The 3419-nt window shown below is 34.3% G+C and overlaps 1 protein-coding gene across 1 annotated transcript; it reads right to left on the bottom strand.

Moving 5' to 3' along the window:
* On the bottom strand, nucleotides 535-3093 carry LOC109333442. The gene is made up of 4 exons (XM_019568934.1): nucleotides 2903-3093; nucleotides 1231-1338; nucleotides 967-1031; nucleotides 535-860 (listed from the first exon to the last, which is right to left on the bottom strand). The coding sequence occupies exons 1-4, from the start codon at nucleotides 2990-2992 to the stop codon at nucleotides 713-715; spliced, it is 411 nt and encodes a 136-aa protein (XP_019424479.1). The 5' UTR covers nucleotides 2993-3093; the 3' UTR covers nucleotides 535-712.

Raw genomic sequence — 3419 nt, 5'->3', positions numbered from 1 at the left:
CAATGATGATGTGAAGAGTTATAGTGTTTGATCGAAGAGTAAAAATGATGCGAGATAAAGTTATGTTAAGGTAAAATCCGAAATGGAAAAATCGGAAAAAAAATAAACTAATAAAAAATAAGCCAACCCATGATTTTGAAGTTGACACTTTTTGCTTATTTTTAAAAAAAAAAACTGAGTTTATAATTTCATTTGGTTATCAAACATACATACTTTATATTTTCAGCTTATTTTTCAAAAAATACGCATAAGCTACAAAAATAAGCCATACCAAACTTGGGCTAAGAGTAAGTTTAAAAAACTTATTCCACATTTTAGCCATTAACTTTAGGGAAGTCCAATAATTTGAATTAATAAATAATCGAAACTATTAGGTTTCTCTAGAAAGAATAGCTAAGATATAGATTAAGTTTTTTAAATTTACTCTTGGAGTAAGCGAATCCAAGTTTTTATAGGCAAATATTTCTTTTGTTCTTTGTTGGACAGAGCACACTTCTGAAGTTTTAAACTTGGCATTCACACCCCATGTTCCACAACTCAGGGAAATAAATTAACTCAGCAGGACAATAGGAATTTGAATTGTTTCATTCAACACAAAATATTCAAAACACATATCACAGTTTCCACAGATGAAGCTACCCAAAGACCAGCAGGGTATCATGTTGTCAACTGACAACAAACATCAAATCTCAACCTGGAGTCTGCATCTGCATCATTTTCTTCCTCTTGGATCGCGACTAAGCCCGTATTTCTTCAGTGTTTTGATGTAACTTCTCATTAGGGTAAACTTTTTGCTTCCTAGATGATAGAAGTAATCCCATGAATAAATCCCAGTTTTGTGCAAATCATCGAAATTGAGCCTGGACCATCCATGCAAAGTCAATATTCAAGCATCACATTTTAGTTTAGAGAGAGAATCAGATGTTGATATTGAATTTTAGTTCTAATGTTTAAAGATTGAAGTACCTTACCCCGTAGTTTCCTACAGGTTCTGCAGACATTATTCCCACATGGCGTCTCCCAGATATCACCTAAGGAAGTATCATCATAAAGGAACCAATTTATTTCATATCAAAATTTCCGACGAGATCTGATTAAAAAGGATAGTTGACCGATGATCTTAATAATTAGATTATGAAGAACTACTTAATGGTATCTTGCTAATGAAAATTCCAAGTTGTTAATTAACCACATAAAACATATAAAAGCATTTGAAGCTGTAACAAGTACCTTCTCACCTCCAATTGACCTGATTTTTCCATCAACTGCTGGACTATTTATTCTGAGGAACTCAGCTGACAACTTGAATGCATTACCATTGGCAAATTCCACCTCTACCTGAAACAAAGGGTTCATGAACAAAACTATGATCAACTACGTAGGAACTAAGGAACTAAATTTGAAAGACTTCACAACATAAAAGTTCACAATGACTTTCCCCACCAATTCTAATTTCCTATAGAAAACCAATTAAAACTTCAAAAAAAAAAAACAGAACTAGTTTTACTAAAATAGGGAAAACCAAATTCCCAATGTTGGAACTGAATCACAAATAGTTTGTTGTATACAAAGGATATATCCTTTGAGAAGTAAGCAATTCAGTGAGTAACCTCATACGGATATTGCCACACTGATTCTCTTTTACAAAGGAGGTGGACAATGTTAAGTGTCCATTTCAGAACATTTTTTCAATGAGAAGAGTAGTCCAACATATATTTAAATCATTTGTCTTGGGAATGGTTTAAATATTTGTTGGATTACTCTTCTGATTGCCAATTAATTTTGAGATGGAATCTTAACATAATATTAGAATCAGAGTCCAACGTCTCTCCGATTGTTATGAGCCAAAAGATACATTTTCATCTTAGGTCAAAGCCTCAAAGGTAACCCATAGCCTAGTTTTGCAGGCTTCTATGGAGGGGTGATGGAAATTAAGTCCACATTGCCAGTTTTATTGTCTCGGAAGTGGTGTAAATATCTATTAGGCTACTCTTCTCTTGTCAATTGGTTTTGAAATGAAACCTTAATAATAAATATAAAGTAATCTTATACCAGATGGTGCCATGGTTTATTATTGTAGTGACAATTATATTAAGCTTACCACAATTCTGGAAAATGTGGCGGATGTGGTTGCATAGGCTCCAAAAACCACAACTTTGCAGGTGCTAACAACTATTTAAACTATGGATGGTGCGAACTTCCAAAAGGATGCATACAGCAAGAACCCAATGGAAGTAACTTTTCAAATTCTGAATAACTTAATGAGCAACCATTATCTCAATTACTCTGGAATCACTACAGACTCAAAACAAGAAGATAAATGTGTTATGTGTGTATTCAAAATCATACAAATACGATAAGCCACATATAAGATAAAATTTCAAGAGGGTGATTTCATTATACTGACTGCCTTTGAGGTTACACCCGAGAGAAGAATCACACATATAAAGGCAAGGAATACAAGTGTACTTTATTAAACAAAGAAGGGTTCAACCTATACTATATGAACAGTACATGAAGTAACACATGTTTGTATAACTTCCAGAACAAGAAATATATACATGAAAGACTTCAAAATCATATTATAAGTATATTTCATGACTGCGTCATTCTCAGGGACCCTCTGCGAATTTTTGGAAGGGAAGGAAGAAAAAAGTTAGAATCTCACAAGTGTATTTCATTCTCAGTATAAATCCTTTAAGAGCTTAGGATAATTGATTAATGGTAAAACCTCCATTTCATTTGTACATAATTAAAGCCAATTTTCCAAAGAAAAAACTGCTTATTTAAGTCATTCTAATACAATCGACAGAATTTACAGAAATTAAAAAAGAAAAGAATATGGTTTAATGAACATGAAAATACACGAATAGAAAAGAAAGGTAAGAGGGAAAAGGCTCACGCATTTTGGGGCTTGAAGAGAGAATTTGGTGAGGCGCGGAGCTTCTTCCACCACCGTGCTCATTCTCCGAATCACTGCCAGCATAGCCATATCAGGTGGCGGTGGTGGAGCTACGGTGGTTTGGATGAAGAAGAGGGAATGTGTTTGTGGTATTTACGAGGAAACTAAGAGCTGAATCTGCCAGGAACATTAAATATGGGCCTATCAATGCCTAGCCCGTTATTAAATTCAAACTTATTGGACCTTCTTATTATATATAACTTCATTTTCCTTAAGGATGTGTTTGGGAGTACCATTTTGGAGGGGGAGGGTTTAGGAGAGGGATTCCCTTGTTTTGGAGTTTAGTGGAGGAGAGGGGAGGGTTTTGAAGGATTTTTCAAACCCCCTCAAACCCTCCAAATGCCAAAATACCCAGTTCCCCCAAATTGGGGTGTTTTGGGAGGAAAATAAGCCAAATTACGTAACTACCCTTATTAATATTATTCTATAACATATAATACATAACATACTATTGATT

The sequence above is a fragment of the Lupinus angustifolius genome, chromosome LG02 (genome assembly GCF_001865875.1).
Source record: "Lupinus angustifolius cultivar Tanjil chromosome LG02, LupAngTanjil_v1.0, whole genome shotgun sequence".
NCBI lineage: Eukaryota > Viridiplantae > Streptophyta > Magnoliopsida > Fabales > Fabaceae > Lupinus > Lupinus angustifolius.
The sequence above is the reverse complement of the archived record's forward strand: the minus strand, read 5'-3'. Positions and strand labels throughout refer to the sequence as shown.